The sequence below is a fragment of the Falco biarmicus genome, chromosome 6 (genome assembly GCF_023638135.1).
Source record: "Falco biarmicus isolate bFalBia1 chromosome 6, bFalBia1.pri, whole genome shotgun sequence".
In the NCBI taxonomy this organism is placed as follows: domain Eukaryota; kingdom Metazoa; phylum Chordata; class Aves; order Falconiformes; family Falconidae; genus Falco; species Falco biarmicus.
Genome location: NC_079293.1, coordinates 5,575,033 through 5,594,071, shown reverse-complemented (window position 1 = coordinate 5,594,071; position 19,039 = coordinate 5,575,033). Strand labels below are relative to the sequence as shown.

General features: G+C 42.6%; 2 protein-coding genes across 7 annotated transcripts in view; one reads left to right on the top strand and one right to left on the bottom strand.

Moving 5' to 3' along the window:
• ORC3 (origin recognition complex subunit 3) overlaps positions 1–9,164 on the top strand; it is a 52,289-nt gene extending 43,125 nt beyond the window's left edge. The window contains exon 19 of one of the 2 annotated variants that reach the window (XM_056343224.1): positions 6,997–9,164. In XM_056343224.1, coding sequence (XP_056199199.1) covers positions 6,997–7,011 — 15 coding nt within the window. In that variant the 3' untranslated portion in view covers positions 7,012–9,164. Of the gene's footprint in view, positions 1–6,902; positions 6,945–6,996 lie in introns of those variants that run through there. The other variant, XM_056343222.1, reaches the window with a different exon arrangement.
• On the bottom strand, positions 345–17,468 carry AKIRIN2 (akirin 2). Of its 5 annotated transcripts, none has more exons than XR_008822539.1 (5): positions 16,795–17,468; positions 5,847–5,990; positions 5,127–5,261; positions 1,308–2,433; positions 345–1,029 (listed from the first exon to the last, which is right to left on the bottom strand). XR_008822539.1 is itself a non-coding variant. In XM_056343238.1 (5 exons), the coding sequence occupies exons 1-5, from the start codon at positions 16,997–16,999 to the stop codon at positions 1,019–1,021; spliced, it is 567 nt and encodes a 188-aa protein (XP_056199213.1). In that variant the 5' UTR covers positions 17,000–17,462; the 3' UTR covers positions 345–1,018. The 5 variants fall into 5 exon arrangements, 3 of the variants coding, with proteins under 3 accessions (XP_056199213.1, XP_056199212.1, XP_056199211.1); XR_008822538.1 differs by having other exon boundaries at positions 5,127–5,276; positions 16,795–17,463; XM_056343238.1 differs by having other exon boundaries at positions 1,308–1,379; positions 16,795–17,462.
• Between the last annotated feature and the right edge of the window lie 1,571 nt (positions 17,469–19,039).

Here is a 19,039-nt window from a genome sequence, read left to right as displayed (position 1 = left end):
GGTGCAAGCGCCTGCTCTATCTTACGAGCAGATTTCCTTTGATGTGTCATTTAAATCTGAAGCAAGACAAGTGCAGCTGTTGAGTCACCTGTGGCAAGTTAAATCAACTGTTTCTTGTCAGTTCAGTACCGAACGTGCTTCCACAACAGGAAGCAATACAGCCAGTCTAAGGAAGATTTCTTTGCCTCTGAAGAATTACATGAGGTTTTCATCCAGCCTCTTCTCCTGATCTAAAATTCTGATCCACCCACTACTGCTAGTAAATGAAGTTTTCATTTAAACACTCAGATTTAAGTTTATTCATACACAGCAAAAGTTCCACCTGCATATTAAAAACAAACAGATTAGAAGTAAATGTTTTATTCTTCCAACTAAATTCCAGTACTACAAGGGCAGTAAAACAATGATACACTGAAAAATTGCAGCAATAAACATTTGTTAAAGACTGATAGAATAAATAAAAACTACAAAAATGAGAAATCATATAAACCCATTCTTAACCCCCAAAAAAGTCATGGAATACAGAAATGCCCTCCTTCACTATTTCACAGGCAGTACTGTGGGCTATTTGCTTAAAATTGTCCTGGGATTACATTCTAACTTAACTGTGATTACAGTTTTGTTGTAGTGCACAGTTATGAAAACCACACTAACTTCAGTCAGAAGTGTCATTCTACATTTTTATTTACACAACCAGTGAAGGGCAACTTCTAGAACACCAGCTTTAATCCTTAAACTTTTTCAAACTTATTAACATAAGAAGCCAAATTGTAATGATACAGCAAATGAGGCCACTGGTATTATTACAGGTAGCAAAGGTCCACATCCAGGTGGTACTGACATCAGGGAGCACTCCAAAACCAGTTGCTGCATAAGAGTGGTTGCCACTGACAAAAGCTTGAAATAACCTGTGTTCACAGGGGGAAAAAAATATGGCATTGCTGCAAGTCTTTACTGGGACAGCTTGCAACAATAGAACAGGGTGTATAGGGCAGCCCACATATGCAGAAAGTGTGATTCATGAAACATCTGGAAAGAGAAGAAAAAACCAGGAGTTAATAGCTCTATCACAAACCTGCTTCAAAAATAAAAAATACCACATTATGGGAGACAGTTCTAAATGTTTTAAAACAAAAACTGCATTTTATCGGCCATCTTCCTTTCAACCTCAAGTCTTCCATATTACCAATTTTAAGTATTTTAACTTGGGGCCTCACTGAAGCTTAACAACAAACAATGGCCGTTTAAATTATTAAACATTCAGTAATTTAATGCTGCTACAGGAACCAGAAGAAATAGATACTCACAACTGGCAGGCTGTTCTCCATATCGTCGCATGATCTGATCATGCGTGAACTTCACAAATGCATCATATTGTTCTGCAAGCATGAAGCATTAGAAGTGTGAGTATACTGAATTTAGCTTAAGCTGAAAAATATTCAAGGCTACTTTTTTATACATACAAATCATGTAAGTTTATCACGCATCCACTAGCAGTAGTTTTACACAGCTCATAGCTGCCATTTCCTTTTCACCCTCAAGAACAACAATGCAGCACATGTCCTTAATTAAAAGACTTTCCTTTACAAACTTCTGTAACAGGAAAGAAAGTAATATGCACCAAGAGAATTATGCTGCACATACACCAAGAGCTCAATATACCCAACACCTGCTAAGTGCCACGGTACTGTGAAGGAATCAAGCGTGCCCATTTCACAGACCTGTAACGGGGGCACAGTAGTTAAGCAAACGTGGCAATAAAGTCAGTGCTAGGGTTGGAAATGTAACTTCTCTCTGCTGCTATCACGACCAGATGTAAGAAAATGGATTTAATGAAATGGGAACACGGAAGGACAGGAAAGGGACTTGCTGTGGAATTAGAAATTCTTTTCAGTGACCACCAGAAAAATCAAAAGCAAACAACAAACTAAAAGGATGAAATGCTAAGGGACTTAATACCCGACTATTAATTCCAGTGACAAAAAGCAGCAACAATAGGAGACAAATAGTTGACTGTGGATTTCATGAAAACGGCTACTATGTAATCTGAAATGAAATTCAGGTATCAAACGTAGTGACTTGGCTTTGAACTAAGCATTATTTCCCAGAAAGATTATTCTTTCTATACACACATACATACAAATACATTCGCAATATTTTGTTCAGTTTTAATATTGCACTCATCAGCAGGATATCACCTTTCAGAATTAGCAAATTGAACAAGGAGAGTAATATCTACCAGATGCCGCTCCTCTCCATTCCCCTTCCTCCCTTGTGGAAAAATACATGTGCAGCAATGTGGGGTGTTCTGAGAAAAGGGCAAGGTCAAAGAAGGCAATCTTCAACCAAAAATGCAGTTACATTTGTAGTGGTTCCTAGTCCCACAGGTTTGCCCCATTAAAGTCCCCATCCTCTTGCAGGGATGAGCTTCACCTTCGAAGTAAACAGGGTATCAGTAATCAGCAAGCAGTGCAGCACCAGCCCAACGTACGGACCTGACCCAAAGATCTACGGACATTCACCCCTGACTGACGGGGCCCAGGCTCATGGCAGGTTCCCCTCTGCCCACAGGCAGGACCACCGTTTCACTGCAGTTCTGACTGATGGCGTTTCAGCAGCCATCTGAGGATCTTAGCCAAACAACAAAATAACACGAAGAGCAGACTGAAGGATCTGTTGCCCAGAAACCATTTCCAAAAATAACAGCAGCTAGAACTTTTCCTAAAAGTATGTATTAAAGGCCAGAAACCAACTTGCAAGCTTTCTTCTTTAAAAGTTTAAGTCAACATAACACAGTTGCTTTACAACATCGTCTTTGTTAAAACTACGGTTTTCGAAATTTAAAGAATCCACCGTTTCTAAAAGTCCCATCTTGTGGCATTCACATTCAGAAAGCTAACCTATCCAAAGTAAGGGCAACCTACAATGAACTATTTGAAAATCTAAGTGAATGCTTGTAAAGATACTTACATCACTAACATCCCGTATGTTTTTTAAGTCAAATCTATGTTAAGTCAAAAGGTGGCTAAATCACATGAATACAAATATGATTACGACTTGACCTTTCGTGTAGAAAAGCTGTTTTTCACAAACAGATTCTAGAAAACCTTTCAAGCCGAAGTTTCACTTAGCCCCTATACTCCTCCTCTGCTTTTAAAATCTGCAAAGGATCTTGCAAACCCAAGTTTATGCTAACACAGCAGTTTCAGGTAGCAGAGGTAAGAGGAGAAATCAGGGCATTACAGTAATCTGAGTTTTCCATTTATCAAACACTCACTCTGCATGAAAGGCAATTCTGCTCACAAAGAATACAGAGGAAGGAAAGAAAAAGGCAGTATTTGGCTAACTACCTACAAGAGAACAGTGATTCAGAAAGGAATGAGGAAAATATCTGAGGTCCAAACATTCAGCTAAGTCACTTGAAAGAAGCTATTCAATTGACATTTATTACAGAATCTCCAGTTAACATTTCCACTGACTTCACTAGTTTGTAAGAAAGAGCATCACCTTACTGTACAGTTTAGAAAAGAACATAATCACTCTGTCAGCAGAAAACATAACTGGCCTTCTATGTAAGGGATCTCTTAATTCTCTCTTTCTGAATTCCCATATAATGCTGAAAATGTATTCCTGTCTTGATATATGGGATGCAGTAACTATCTTTCTTTTGGTGACCACCATCGTAAGAACAAGCAAGTCTAACTCACCTCACTGTAAACCACAACCACACAAACAGAAACCATCCCCTGCCCTTCCCAAAAACAAGAAAGAAAATGTTCCTTCTGGGACTGACAGATGGAGCACATGTAAGGAACTTGCTAGAGGGGTTCCTGCTTGTAAAGAAATACAAGTTTGTACTCATCAAGTGTATGGAACAAATGTAAATACATCTGGTCTTCAAATGGTTATTAAGATCACCGCTAACTGAAATGCATTTAAGAGAACACAAGAAATGACCCAATTCCTAACATACATAAAAAATGAGAAGAAAAGAGCTCTACAGAGTCCTAATTCATCAGTCTGAAGCAAGTTAAAAAGAAAAACACAGAAATGGAACATCAGGCCCAAAGCAACAGAAGTATTTAGGGTTATAGTTGTAAACAGGCACAGGTTGAAGAGGGACTTACAACCACAGCAGTTTCTTACATAGCAATGGCAGAGGAGCAAGCACAAAACATGAACAGGTACGGGGACAATACTGTTACAGGCAACCCGCGAGCCTGACACAAGTCTGGTGACTTTCTGCATGGGCCTGCCTGTAAAGTTTTATTCCCGCACCTGAAGAGATCTGCAAACTTTAATTCTGATGTCTTTTCAGATGGGAAGCACAGCAGCCACGGCCGTTCAAAAGCAGGCTTGCTGCCGAAAGTGCACTCAGATGTTCACTATCATCTCACTAAATACCGAATTAGACACAGAATCGTATGTGAAGGCACCTACCCCTAATGCACCGGAATACAGGTGCTCAAATGCTAGCAAGATGCTTATAAGTAGAGGACTCCAACAACTAAAGAAAGGTCACGTTTACAATGCTGACATTAACGTGATCCTTAAAGAAAGGTATGTTGGCATCAGGTGCCAAAACTATCAGCTGAATGGTGTGAAATACAACAGTTCAACACAGAGCAAAAATGCAGCTGAACTACTGATGCTTACGCAGATACCAAACACCACTGGCAGCAGTGTAATGGTAAATACTGGGAAGAAAAAGGGAAATTTTAGGTACTGCCATCTTGCCAAATTCCAGAAAAAGGAACTCAGTTCCCAAGCAGGGGAAAAAAGTCTTTCACAAAGAGCTCTTAAGCCAGTAGAATAGAAAGTCTTTCTGGCTAAAAACAAAATAAGGAGGAAAGGATCAATTCAGACATAGCAAGAGAAAGTTCTATCTGAAATAAAACCACTGTTTCCACTGATTAGCAATACCCAGGAGTCACAGTTTCTATCCAGGGCAGCACAGAAGAAAAAAAACCATCAAAGAGACTACACGTAATTTTTTCTGTCCTGTATGCAATCTCATTCCTTAATCAGATTAGGTCAGGGGAAAAAACCACAGCGTAACACAAAAATGAGAAAAAGTTTTAAGCTTTCAAACTCATCCTAACACATTACTATGTACTATAGTATACCTGCAAGTTTTGTGGTCAAAATTTCTTCATACTCTTCACGGATTTTCTCTTCACGTTCTTTCAGCAAACGTTCACAGATCATTCCAACTTGTCTGAGAGTAAACAGAGGCTGTTCTTTTTTCAATGGTGATGATGCTGCAGATGAAGTACCTAAGATTAAATATTTGGGCATACCAATTTACACTTCCAAGTCGTTTAGAACCATTTTTAGTCAGTTTTCTTCACATCTTTTACATTAAAGGGACTTTACAGAAGATTTGGGGAAGTCTTTCTCTGCCATTTGAATACTTTAATTAAAGTAAAATTAGATACTCAAAAGGAAGACAACGGACAACATGCACAGGTATCAAAACACCAACAGTGTCACACAAACACTGTGAAAGCCACTTACACGGCAGCTGCTATTTACAAATTTAAGCTTCTATTTTATGTAAAGATTACAGTACAGTATATTTGTGCAAAGACAGCTGCTTTTCAAAAGCCTATTACTATATTAGTGGCAGGGTATGCAGGATGGTCTCTTGAAAACAGTGCAAGCTTTGTGTCCTACTGATCCTTAAAATGAGAGGCTACGATCTTCCAGATCAATGCTAGTATTGCCAAAAAAAGCAACAGTAACTGGTGAGAACATGCCATAAACCACCAGATAACTGGGAAAAATCACTTATGCAACTGGAGTCTAAAAACATGTAGCAGAATTACACAGAATTTTCTATATACCTGGCAAAGCTGGTCCAGTAAGGAGAAATGCATGTTGCTGTGCATCAGTAGAACAACAAGGATCTGTCTGCTGGAAGCTATTTTCTAAGTGTCTCCTCTTCTGCATGCGTTTGTACTCCTGTTTTATGTTGTACAGAATTTGTTCTAAAAGAAAAACAATAAAAAATTAAGCCTAAAATAATTAAATTTCAGCATTTCACCTAACTTTATTGCCAAACAGCAAAATTAACAGATGATGAAAGCTTAGCCTCTTAAAACATGGCCTGCAAAAACCACTGTGTTTTACCTAAGACACAAACAATTTAACTAACTAAAAGAAAGGTAACTCCAGACTGTTTTCACCAGGACAACAATAGCAAAATAAGGTCAGGTATTGGTGCCAGGGTGCTGCTAACAAAAATAAACAGCGTAAGGTTATAATTTTGGAACTATAACTAGACAACACACATGGATAAAAACTAGGCTATTGAACTTCTACCAGTATTCATCAAAATCCCTTCGTAATTTGCAATCACCTTTCTCCCGCAGACAGCGTTTACCATTCATACAGTTAAGGGTAACAAAAGACTCCAGAATAAAACACATACATGAAATACCATTCCTCTCTGTAGTGTTACTGGCATGTAGGCAGCAAAGTGGAGAGGAAAACACAACTTAAGAGTATGCATAATGCAACTACTGCTTAAAATCTCAAAGAGTTGGAAATGAACAGGCAAAATACAACAGCCTTACACATCTTTGACAGCCTCAGATCTATCAAAAAAAAAATGCAATGGAGGGATCAATAGTCTCTTTTAAAGGAGTATAGCAATATGTAGTTCAGCATTTGATTGCACTGAATAAAATACACAGCAGCTGCTTTTAATAATCTCATCGCCATTGTAGAATAACAAGGGGAAAAGTAATCCTTGCAATAAAACTATCAATCCTGTGTGCCTTCTCTGAAATTCCACATACCAAAAGGCTCTCGGGTACATCAGTGCCCTAACTACATATCCTCTAGCAATGTAAAGTATTTTAAAAAAAAAAAACCAAAACATTTTCTAGTTTTTACAGGAGACCTTCACAGACAGAGACTTCTGAAGACACTCTCTTTGGAAGAATTCTTACTTTCAAATATTCAAATGCATTTAAAAGTACTTCCCTACAGGATCAGCTTCACTGAGACTTCCAGACTTCTGGCAAAGACTGCTTTCCAAAACTCAAAACACATACAAATCCATGTGATCATGCCAGAGCTGCAAAGGATCTCCACTCAGTACCTTCCTACTTCTGTTCAGCATTTTGCCAATACAATACTGTAAGAACTCAACTAATTTTCAGGCTTGTAAACAGTATGCTATTCAGCACTCATACTTGAACATTTTTCTATTAAGCAACCATGTGAAGCAAGTAATCTGAGCTAGCAGCTTACTCAGTCAGTGGCTGAAGGCTATGCTAGACCAAGCAAACATTTGGCAATTCATAGTTCAGAGGTTTAACTACTGTCGTAGTTCTTCCAATTTCCTAAGTCAGTCTGGGGGCTTCCAATTTATAAAAAGACAGCACACTTGTTTCCAGTCAACAGGAATACCAACATTTTCAGCAAAGGAGCTTCCTGTTTGGATTCTGTCCATTGATTGAGGCCTTGTAGTTTATACCTTTTCAGTACCATGCCTACAGTGCTTGTACAATTTTCAACTCTGTGAAGAAGCAGCAAATGCAGAAGACATAATAAACACACACAGTAGGGAAATGAGAGAAGGAAACTACGAGAAAGTGGGGAAAAAAGTGCTCAAGGGTGGCTGGAGGATTCATGCTTTTTGTAGGACAAGGTACATACTATATTCCAGCATGGTACGGAAACACCCAAAATCAGGTTAAACCAAGATGCAGTCAGGCTTCCAAAATTAAATAGAATCCCATGTGGAATTTGTCATTTGCACACACAGTGAATCAGTTGGAGAATGGCCCTGCATTTTACTCAACAGCATTATGGTGGTAAAATAATACTTTTCCTCAGACTCGAGTGCTGTTCTAGCTAAAGCAATACTGCATAATTTTGAATGGTAACCAAATTAGCTCGTAAGATAACATCTGTCCTAAGGCATGTCTACACTATGAGAAATGTGACTGTAAACATTCACACTGTATTTACATTAACTGAAGAATGTAACAGACCATGCACATGGTCCTGGGCATACTTTCCAAAATCTGTACCACCTGCAAAAACATCAGCCAAATTTCAGGTATAACAACTTTGATAAAAATTGTCTCTGCAGCTCTCCATTATCTTTCTGCAGAAATGTTCTCATCATTAAGAAAAAAAAAACAAAACTAACTAGATTCTGGTCAACGGATAAACCCGCAAGAGTTAAAACCACCAATCATCATCCAGGTTACCTCCAGCCCTAAAACCCCCTGCAAATTAAACAGGGAATAATTCAGTGAAAATGTTAAAATACCAGCCAGAACAGATGGAGCAAAAGCAACACGGGGACAGGGAGAGACATGGAGGGGAAGCAGAGAAATCACGTACTGACTTTGGGGAAACAGTAACAACACGAACAGAAAATTAAGATGTACGCACCAAGGACAGATGATTCCATTCCAAATTATATTAAATTGTGGACACAGAAGTATGAGTGATATTACAGTAACTTAATCTACTTCTGATCTGGCAACACTTTAACTGGCCATCTTCAAATCCTGCTCTGAAAAGCAAAAAATCTCAAGAAATGCCACTGACAGATACATTGGGAGATCCACTTATGGTAAAGGTAAAAAACCAGCGAAGTAGGATGGAGGAGGGGGCTATTTCAACATGACGGTACACTCTACATTGCTAACAGGCACCAGGAGAAAATGCCTGAAATCTGTAGCCCTGACTGACTCATTAAGCATGTGCATAACCTGGTTCGGTAAATGCTATCCCTCTATTGAGTCTAACTTAGAAGATTTAAGGCACTATTACTCAGCACAGAGAACTGGACTACAAGCTCTACTCAGTACCATGCCGCTAGCAGGCAAGAAGATGACTCTGAAAGCGACTCATCTTATTCCTCCTGATTTCCACCATTTCTAAAATGGAGATTAACAGTCAAGAAACGCAAGTTTAACACCGCACCAAACTGTTCAATGACTTCTCATATGAATGATCAGACTGGTAATGCTTCAAATCAAGCAGGCATTTTTGCAGCAGCAAAGACCAAGTTGACATTTTTATTAACCTGCAGTGGCATGAAATCTTTGACTTTAAACAAAGCTATTTCACTGTGAAGTGAAATGTAAGCTTGCAAATATTTATGACTGATTTAAAATGAAAATCTGAATGCCAAATGGATTTAGTTTTGGGGGGTTTTTTAACAGTTTGGAGAGTAAGAATTGATTAAATGCACCAAGTTACTTCTGGCATTTACAGTTTTGCTTAGTAACTCCACGGAAATATGTTTGATGAACAAACAGATTCTATTCTTTTTTACAGGATCTCAGCACTTGAAAGACCCCATGCAATATTAGGGCAGTGCAAACCAGACAACTTTTGAACAACACCTACATGGCAGACATCTAACTGTAAAGCTCTTTAAAATTCTGCCCCAGTTAAACAAAGCTTAGTTAGAGGATCTCATTCTCCAACCTAGTTTTGCTTCCAGAAAGCCTTCCTCCCTTTTCAAGTTCATTTTCTTAACCTCTCTTACTTCCAATTAGCTCTGTTTTCTCTACAGTTGACTGGCGTCGAACACAGGACAGGTTTTCCTTTTTTAATGTGTTCCTCAATGTGGAAGGCCAAACTGTCTTATTCCACAATTACACACATTTTAATTAACAGTTATTTTATACATACAGATCTAGAATCTGAAAAGTACATTCATTAAAGAAAATCTAAGCTAAGTGAGCTTCTCTAAAACTATAGAACTGAAGTGAGAACTTGAAACATATATTAGAACCCATTAGATATTTTAAATAAAGACTGGCATCCATCCTATAGGTACTTAAGTTCAAATCAGACATCGTACATCAAGCAACAATTTAATTTACGAGATGACAAAAGGAATGTATTTAGTAAGATCAAACATACATCACTGTGGCCTACCCTCAGTTTCTTTTTTGTTTCACTTTCTCCTCTGCACTCAAGTGTTCCCTGCTGGTTAGCGGTACCTCTGAAGGCACACAGCTAGCTAACAGGAAGCACCAGGCAGAGCTACTGTAAGAGAAAACCAGACTTGCTGAATCTAGGGTAGTAGCAAGAAAAAGCCACACTGCCAACATGCTGAAATGAGTTAGTACTTCATAAATGACATTTCAAATTGAAGATGACTACAAATCCTAGCCTGTTACACAAGACTGTATTATGCCCAAATGAAGACAGCTACTGTCTCACCATGACCACTAAAGGCATAGGGGATTCAGTCAAATACACCCAAATGTAATGAAATGCATAGATACTCTTTTTTTTTTTTTTTTAATCTCGAGCTCTGTGTACAAAGAGCATAAAGTTGAGTACATAGATTCATTAAATACTGCATTAAGATAAAGGACAGCATTCACACCAGTGTTCTTTCAGGATCTGAGATGTGATGCAGGGAATCAAGACTTCACATTTCAGCTGCTTTGAAGAGAGGATGAAAAGTGAAGGGGCAAATCAGAATTCAAGTTTGACATCTGAAATATGATCTGTCACATTAATGGATTACAAAGTCAAGTACTCATTTCCAAGGAGTGATGTCTTCTTACTTCCTTTAATTCATGATAAAAAGGCAAGTTATTCTTTTTCAAAGTTCTGTCATCTAATTACTTCATCCTGACCTGTAATTACCTAGAAATTATGTACAAGGGAAACAGCAGTTCAACTTGAAAAGGTAACAAGGCAAACAATTATTTTCTCCATTTTAATAACCGTTTATCAACTATGAAGGTGCTTATGAAGGTGCTGATTGTTTCCCCTGCAGGATTTTTTTCTTTTGTTTCATTTTTAAACTAGCAATCTCTCATCTCAGTTCCTTGCTTCTCTCATTTAGCTGAAGGAAACTTTGGCAAAACACATAGGAAGGTGACTCAATAGGCTGAAATCAGAGTAGCAGTTTTCCTGACCTGAAATGGAACCTGAAGCTCAAGTTTCAGTTTGCAGTGTCACCATTCAACATATGCATTCAAACCTGAACCATGCCTGAGATTTCTTCTAAGTGAATCAATCAAATGCTATCCTGATGTTAACTATATATGTCTTCAGGGATTTCAGCTCCTGTTAAGGCAAAACTGCTTCACTGTCCTAGTTTGAATTTATAACATTTCCACCAGGCCGTCACCCTGATCCAACATCCAGTCGATGCTACCACATTCCTAGCTTTGCTCTCCCCACCAGACTACTGACATACAATGTTAATTTTAAGAAGCTAGCTACCCCCAAGGGCAGCACTGCAGAAGAGCAATGGGTAACTATTCTTCACCTTTTCTATCTACTTAACCAGGGAATCCACAGGTAGAGACAAAATTAAAATAATCCAGGTATTCCTCTCACTCTCTTGCTTTGGTCACAGACATCACTCCCTTCAATTACGTTTCTTTATTAGTCATGGTCTGTAAGATTTCAGTAATAGGATGTATACTTTTGGAAATCATGCTCACCTCAGAGGAGCATACTCTAAGCCAGAGAGAACACTGATAACGGGGTACATGCTGACACTTCACAGCCAGAGCCTATAGCTACAAAACGGACAGAAGCAGCTCATAATGGACTCTGTAGCACAGAGCTGGCCACCTCACGAGATCCACGTACTCAAGGTCTCAGGCTGACAAAGGTTCTGGATCTCCCACAAAAAGCCCGACGCTCACATATGTATTAGCCCATTCTGCAAATGTATTATTTCAGGAAATCCCAGTTCTCCTGATCAAGGGGTTAAGGAATGAAAAATAAATCAAGCAATGCAAAATGTATTAGGCATAGCAATTAGATCTTTCTCTTCACATAAAAAAATGTCACATTGCATTTATCAGACTTCCCACTGAAACAAAAAATTGCTTCAACATTTATGACATCTACAACCAAGGACATTTAACATTTACAGTCACCACAGGCATCTACATAGAAATTTCTCATATAAATTAAATTATCAAGTCCAGATGCAGCCATTACATGCTTTTTCTTTCTCCGCCCCCCCCCCCCTTTTTCTTTTCCTGAGGGGTGGGAATGTTTTGGTTTTTAAAATCCTAATGATTTCTGCAGTACTGGAGCACAATGAGAGATCTGGCATCATGCCAAGATAATTTAGCAATAAATACACATGCAGATAAATGTTAACAAAACAGAAATGAAGCTGAAGGAGATGCAGCACTACCAATACATCACATTCCGAAGCCACTAGATGTGTTCATTTAAAAGCCAAACCTGTGCTTGGCCCCTGTCTGACCAAGTTTCAGACAGAAGTAGTTCAGTTTGCTCAAGAGGGCAAATGAAAGGTCACAGGAGGACAAGCCTACAGAGAAGACTTAACAGTTCTTCCTAATCAAAAAGGTCAAAGTCATTTTCCTGCACTCTTTGAAAATTTGTGTTTATTAGATCAATTTTTTTCCAGATTATTCTGTAAAAGAAAAAGGTATACACTAAAGACAAATTCAACTACCTTCTGCTTGTAAAGACTCCCTCATGAAAGAGGCACTCTTAAACCAACTCCATTTGCCATACAACTGCCATTAGAACAGCAAATACAAATTATGCATACTCATTACTAAATACTGCACAAATTCAATACTTTCCATATTCTGTCAAGCATTTGACATTCTCTCTGCTTGGATTTCAACCAGTGACCCGAGTTGAAGGACTGCTCTCAGTAACTCCACCCACTACAATTTTTGGTTTGCAACATGAGTTGCTGGGAAGTGCTGAGGAAGATCAGTGTTTCAGATGGAGGAAAAAATTGCATGTGCAGATGTAAGTCTGCAGATTTTAAAGTGATTTCACAAACTCTTTTTAAAAACAACATTCTTTTCAATTTTACAAAGTTCTAGCTGCAAGTTAACCTGATTTTGGATGAGGAGTTTGGAAGAAAGCTACTGATCCCAGTTTGTCTTAGTTACCACTTACCATGAATTAGGGGATTTAAATCCTTAAAGTCAACATTCTCTTTCCCTTCTCCCCCGCCTCTGTTTCTTTGGACTTGTTTCTCATACAGCTTGTCTCAGAAATATCCAGGCATGCAGGCTAATACTGTCCTCCTACCTTTGAATTTAAAAAACAACTTAAGTGTAGTTTGATTCCCCTGCACCCTGAACATGATCTTTCAGCAGGGTAAAGCTGCAAATAATGGTTCTAAAACATTCAGCAAAGAGAAAAATAACACTGCCACTGCTTCCTCCTTTCACCCTCTAGAATTCATTAAAGAGCTTCAAAACAGGACAGCACCCTCAGGACTTCAGAGGAAACCGAACATGTACAATGCATTACGCACAGGCATCCAGACCCAAGCACAGTTATTCTGATCATACAGAACAGCCTCATTTATAGCTAGAACTTAGATGAAAAACTCCTTAGAGGAGCCACTCTGTCAAAATTCAACGAAGTCTTATTGCCAGGCAGATACATTTTGCACCACTTACCATGAACACCATTTTAAAAGCTTACTTCTAGATGCAAACAATGGTACCCAAAAATAGGCAAATATACTCAAGAGCATGCTCAAGCCAGTAAGCACAGTTCTGCAGAAAGTATAGACAGTAAAAGCCACAAGTACAGTTTGGCTGCCAAATTCATTGAGAAACTGGAAGTGACCTAACAGCTGTTTAAATAACCACAAAATATCAGAACACTCTTGCGAGAGATAAATTTCATCTTGAATAAGACTACCCCTTCTCAAACAGACATATCGTTTATTTGTCTATGATCACTCTATAAAGACAGCTGTTTTCTCATCCGACTACCACAATGTATTCTTATTTCAAAGCACTCCCCTCAATCAATCCATATTCTGCTTCCAGATTAATTCATTTTTTACATTATTAACCATGTCGTAAGAAGTTCTGGTGCTGATATAGTCTCCATTTGGTGAAGTTAAACACCAGGACAAAGTATCAGGTGGAAGAAAAACGCTTAAGTATGAACTTAAAATGAAGTATCAGCATCAGGTTTTATATCCAGAGCTCTAATTTCATATGAACATTGATCTTCATTAAACAAAATTCAGACAGACACTTTTTACATGCTGGAAACCTAAGCATTACAGTAACATGCTGAGAAAACCTTAAGTGAAGTCAACTGAATTCTGGCTATTGTTACTAAACATTTTTTAAATCCAAATGGAATTCTTTTCACACAGAGAGCAAGATTTATCTGACCCAAATGTAGACATCAGAAATGGTCATGCAAATTCATTGTACAGTCAATGCAAAGCAATACACATTTCTACAGCTCACTTTGCCCCATCCTAAGTCAGAGCTCTAGAACGTACCATCTGTTTCTTCCAACTGACTATCAAGAAAACCACAAATTATCAGGTCAGATGTACATTTATAAAATTAGAGATGAATCTCACGCCACCTTTCAAGTTGCCCCTTTAAAATGATAAGCTCTAATTTGTTCGCTGATGGTCGAAAAATATACACAATGTCGTAATACCCCTAAATTCAATTGAAATTAAAAACTAAGGAAGCTGCTTAACAGTCGCAGTTGCACTAGCACTGTATAAAGGGTTTTTTTCTTTTAACAGAAACCATAGAGGGAGCTTTTAAGCAAAACCCATGTAAAACTGAACAATTTATAAATGCTCCAAGTTTTCTCAGGAGCATTCAAATGCTGTACAAGACATTCCGATTTACTGTCCTTCACTTTTCATTATACTATAGAAATGGCTTACATAAATACACCCTTGTCATCAGTACAGAACCACCTTTTGACACGGATTACCACCTGCACCTCTGGTTTTCTCAAAAGAAGATGAGAACTGTATGTGACCAGTTTCAGTAACATTTTATTTAAGACCTTCCAAATCATTAAGATAAGAGTTCAGGTACTATCTCAAATACTGGTGTAGGTTATCTCTGCTGAAAACTTTATTGATTTGTCTCCTTTCAGCAACACACATTTACTGGCCAGACAATATCTGTATTAAATATTCTTTAATCAAATCCCAAAGAAGCAACCCAAAAGAAATCCTTGCAATGAAGCAACACTTAACCTCTACAAAGAATCAAATTAATTCTGATTTTAAACATCTGTCTCAAAGTATACGTAATGCCTCAGCCTCACTGTACCAGGGAGTGCCATCCATCACAACTCCCATCCCAGACCGCTGACTCATTCAAGATCTTTTCCTAGAGGTTCAAAAAAATATCAGGTACTCTGTATGCCCTCTATATATTTCCACCACAGCATTTTTTTATTAGTTGATTAAAATCAGTACAAAATTTATTCTACTGTACAGTCTTCAGAACTAAGAATATCGAAACGCAGCACTGTCCTACACGAAGGAGATGGGAATCTGAAAACACATGCAAACTTACTGCTTGGCAATACTAGCAGTAATCCGGGGGCAACTTTCATACAAAAGGGAGTACGGAACGCAACAGCAGAAGGAATTCAGCTGCAACAACTGCAGAGGGCTTTTTTCCTGCACACAAAGGACACACATCCATACCTCTGCGCTACAGCCACTCATGGCTGCGAGCTTAACCGTTCTTAAGTGCATTACTGGAAGCTACCCACTAGACTAACCGCAGCAAGGGCCAATCAATCCTACGTGCCCTGCCAAGATTCATTCCTTTCTTCTCTCCCTACTCGCCGGTAAAACGAACTCTGTTTATTTTTACTTGACAATTACACAAGCAGACCTGAAGCTTTTAGGGCCACCGGTTGACTCATCTCTCACACGTTAAGAATGGAAAGGGGGGTTCGTTCTCGCCCAGTGTTTCCGAGACGAGGAAAGTGCCCGATTCCATTTTATCTGCCCTAAAGGCAACTCTCACCCTTGCACACAATCGCTTTCATCGCTCGGTTTTCCTGCGAAACTTTAAGGATGCCAAGAATGGGTCATCCGGGACGGTGGCCCGCATTAAGCGACTGGAAGCGGAATTACCCCTTTGTTTTATCTGCTTTTGCCTTTTCCCACTGGCGTTTTGCCGGTGATTGATGACAGGCCGCGCTCCCCGCCCTCCCTCCCACCCGCCCCCCCGATGTCTGAGCAACGGGAGGAGGTGCCGCCGCCTCGGCTCGGGCAACGCTCGACCCACCGATCATGGCTGCGAGGGATCGATGGGGGCCCCGCCGAGAGGGGCTGCGGGCGCAGGCTGGGAGGCAGCCCCGGCCCCGGCCCCAGCCCCATCCCCGCCCCCGGAGACACCACGGCCGCCACCCCCACCCCCCCCGCCGCCGCCCCCGGCGTTTCCGCAGCTTGACTCGCCCCTGCGGCTCTCCTTGCCATAGCCAGGCACCCGTGGAAGAAGGGGGGAAAAAACCCTCCGTGCCCGGCCCCGACTCGAGGAAAGCCGGCCTCCCCCTTCCCTCGCTACCGGATCAAGCCTCCCCCACCAACAGCCCCCCTTCCTCCGCTCTGGTCCCTTTCTCCATTCCTCCCCCACCCCCCCCGACCCCTTTCCTATGGCCACCCGCCCGCATCAGCTCAACCCGCCCCCCCCTTCCTCCTCGTCCCTCCTCCCCCTCTCCTGCTGCAAACGGCCATTTCTATTGTGTCTCCGCCGCGGCGGTGCCAAGCCGAGCAGGGATCGCCCCGGCCCCCGCCGCTGCCTGCCACACAGCCCAACAGAAAATGGCTGGAGGGGAACGCGAGACCCACCCAACCCTCCCCTCTTCTTCCTCCCCTCCCGGTCGCCTCCCCGGCCCCTGCCCCGCGCACCCGCCGCCCCTCTCCCCGCCGAGGTCCCCCCGCCGCCGCCCCGCAGCCCCACACCCACCGCCACCCCCCTACCCGGCACAGCCGCCGTCCCGGGGGGCTGCCGGGCACGGCGAGGCCGCCTCCCTCACCTGTGGTGAGCCGGGACGAAACCTCTCCGAAGGGCGAGGGCTCCATGCGCAGGTATTTCTGCGGGGAGGCGGCGGCGAAGGAGGACGAGGCGGCGGCGGCTGAGGCCGGGGCTGACAATGGCGCACATCGCCTCCGCTTCGGGGACGCCGGGCTCAGCAGCGGGTCGAAATCCAGAGTCCTTTTCAAAGTGGCGCCGCAAGCCATGGCGCGGGGCGGCGGCGGGACGGAGGAAGGGGGCTCAGAGCGAGGGGCAGGGGAAACGACGGCGGCGGCGGCAGCCGGCCCAGCCCAGAGGCGCTTTCCCCGCTGTCTGGGGCGGGCTGGAGGGGAGGGAAGGGAGGGCGGCAGGGAAAGGAGGGGGCAGCTGCGTCAGGGCCTCCGCCGCCTCCCTGTCGGCCGCTCTCAGGGGAGCGGCCCCGGCCCCGCCAGCGGCTCCGGCTCGGCCGGCTAGATCCCTGCTCTCGCCGCCCGCCCTGCCCTGCCCGGGCCAATTCCGCCCGCGTCCGGTGGCCGGGCGTGAGCTGGGTCGAGGAGCGCGGGGCCGGGCCCGGCTACCCAGGCCGCGGCGACCGATGACGAGCGATGGCGGTAGGGCCCGGGCGGCGGCGGCGGCGGCAGCTCTCCCCTTCGACTCCCAAACCAACAATATGGCGTCAATAACAACGCCGCGGATTCAAAAACCAACCCCCCGCACTGCGCCTGCGCCCCGGGGCGGTGGTGGCCGCGGAGTCTCATGGGACTCGTGGTTTTCCCGCCCCGGCCTCGCGGCTCAACGGCAGGTCGCGCTCTGGGGCGGCGGGACTCCAAATCCCGTCGCGCACCGCGCCGGCGGCCCCGGCTTCCGTGTTCTGGTTTAAATCCCCCCTCAGAGGCGGTGGTGAGGGTGCGGGTTAAGGGACGGGGTTGTGGCGCTCGGGGCGGCGGCGGCGGCGGGCTCGGAGCTCAGCTCCGGAGTTGGCTGCCAGGCGCCCTCGGCGCCGCGGGGAAAGACAGCGTGGCCCTGCGGAAAGGAGGGGTAGGGGGGCTCCCCTCAGGTGCCGGAGACACAAAGGGGGCAAGAGCCCCGCTGCCTGCGCTAGGCCCTGCGGCCTGGCCGGCTGCGGCTGGGGGCTTCCTGTTCCCGCAGGTGCTGAGCGGGCCCGACAGCGGCCGTATCTCTGCAGGGCGTTTGTCTGTACGTCAGATAAGGGCAAAGTGCGTGCAGTGGCCTCCATGATGAGGGCTGAGCAGGGAGCGTGCAGGAGGCAGGCACGAAGCAGGTGGAGGTGACTGCTAAGGGCATGCTAGTAAGGGCCTGATGGTGTCGGGAGTTGTGTCTTTGTGTAACTGACTGGTTTCCTTGCAGCTGTGTAAAGGGCTTTCTTGCTTAAGGAGGACTGTGAGGGAAGAGGTTCCAAGAACTATAGCTGCTTGTGGGAAGAGCGAAGCTCTTTCCTGCTCAGCTTCCTAATGAAAATAAACTGTTGCAGTTCACCCCAGTAGAAAAGCTAACAGAGGTTGTTAGGACCCAAAATATATGTAATCTTCAGATTTTCTGTATGTAATCCTGTTAATTTAATGATTAACATAAAGGCAGATTGTCTTTGGAAGACAAAATGAGGATGTGCCCTCATAAAGTTTTAACATTTTGGTGGGGTTTGATTATCTTGTGAAATATAAACTAGCTTTTCGTGTGTGACATTATTAAAAAAAAATCAAACAAACCTTGCTATCGTTTGGAAGCCAGTTTTTGCTTTACATGTTTGATGTGTGGCATATATTGTTAATTATGCCATAACAGTACCCAGTCAGTCTAAACACAAACCTGATGTCTCTGCCAGCAATATGGTTTTGCAGATCTTGGTGTAACTGAGGCTTCAGGTGGTGGGGTGACCTGGCAGAGCCTTTCTGCCCAGCAAAAATGGAAATCGTGATTTGCTTTCTGTGACAGGTTGTGACAATGTTGGAACAATTATGTGAAATTCACCCTAGGTTTGCCTTGGCCAAATATTAATTACAGAAAATATCAAAATGATTCCTCTGCTGTTACCTCTTCCTCTGTAGAGGAAGTACTTAAGAGTATTTCCTTGGTAAGGAGGTTGTTGACAAGCCTTTCTAGAACTAACGTAAGTTCTGGTTCTCCATAACAAGGCTCAGGAAATGTACTGATGTTATTACAGTGTTATAATTGCCCTACTGTTACTATACTGGTATAACTCCTTCTGTGGACACTCTTCTTTATGGCTGGAATAACGATGGCTGATT